The 857-nt window shown below is 69.2% G+C and overlaps 1 protein-coding gene across 1 annotated transcript in view; it reads right to left on the reverse strand.

Annotated features, from left to right (window-relative positions):
• Nucleotides 1–857, reverse strand: part of SMARCC2 (SWI/SNF related, matrix associated, actin dependent regulator of chromatin subfamily c member 2) — a gene marked incomplete at its 3' end in the record, with an annotated part of 6539 nt that overhangs the window by 3945 nt on the left and 1737 nt on the right. Inside the window, exons 2-5 of the mRNA XM_009280051.1 lie at nucleotides 724–824; nucleotides 501–570; nucleotides 304–379; nucleotides 84–215 (exon numbers count right to left, since the gene is read on the reverse strand). Of these exons, the coding sequence (XP_009278326.1) occupies nucleotides 84–215; nucleotides 304–379; nucleotides 501–570; nucleotides 724–824 (379 nt within the window). The remainder of the gene's footprint in view (nucleotides 1–83; nucleotides 216–303; nucleotides 380–500; nucleotides 571–723; nucleotides 825–857) is intronic.

An 857-nucleotide genomic window follows, 5' to 3' on the forward strand; every position in this document is an offset into this window, starting at 1 on the left:
GGGACAGCCGCCAAGAGCCCCCCCATCTTCGTCCCCCCCCCCCGCGGCTTTGCCACCCCGCAGCTTTGCCACCCCGCTCTGACCTCGTCCGTCAGCGTCTTGGCTGAGATCTTCTTCCTGCGGGCGACGGGGCTCTTCTCGTCCGTCACCTCATAGTCCTCCTCGTTCATCCACTCGTTGAAGGTGTCCGTGTCCAGGATCCACTTGGCGTGGACCTGCCGGGCAGGGGTGCGTGCGCATCAGGCAGCCAGCGGGCAGGGGAGGGGGCTACAGCCGCCGTCCCAGCCTGGGGGACCCCGTTACCTTCCGGGGCTTCTCTGGCGTCGGGGCGTCCTCCACGGAGGCTTCAATCTCGCTGGCGGGGATCCAGGTGTCGTAGCTGCGGGCACAGAGGGACGGGGTGAGAGCGGCACCCACAGCAGCGTGGGCGCCCCGCGGGCACGGGGGGGCTCCATCAGGCTTCAGCCGCGTCCCCACAGCCCCCACCCAGGACCCCTCACCTGTCGGGGTAGTAGCCCCAGTGCAGCAGGACCTGCTTGTCACGCTTCATGACCGGCCGGACCCACTCCTCTGCGGGAGACACGGAGCGGGGCCAGCGCTGAGCATGGACCCGCCGTCCCACTGAGAGCCACCTGTGACGCCGAGCACGGCCCTGGCCCCCAAACCCCCCCCCCTTGGTGTTTCACCATGGGCTCAGAGCAGGGGGCTCCCCCTTGCACCCACCTTCCTCCAGGTTCCCAGGGACAGGGCAGACGATGTGGGACGCGTTGCTCTTGTCCTCGGTCACTGTGCCCTGCGAGGAGAGCAGGGGAGCGGGTCCAGGGCTGAGTGCCAGGACAAGGCATCGGATGGGCCCC

This window comes from Aptenodytes forsteri, unplaced genomic scaffold (assembly GCF_000699145.1).
Source record: "Aptenodytes forsteri isolate BGI_AS27 unplaced genomic scaffold, ASM69914v1 Scaffold547, whole genome shotgun sequence".
NCBI classification, from domain to species: domain Eukaryota; kingdom Metazoa; phylum Chordata; class Aves; order Sphenisciformes; family Spheniscidae; genus Aptenodytes; species Aptenodytes forsteri.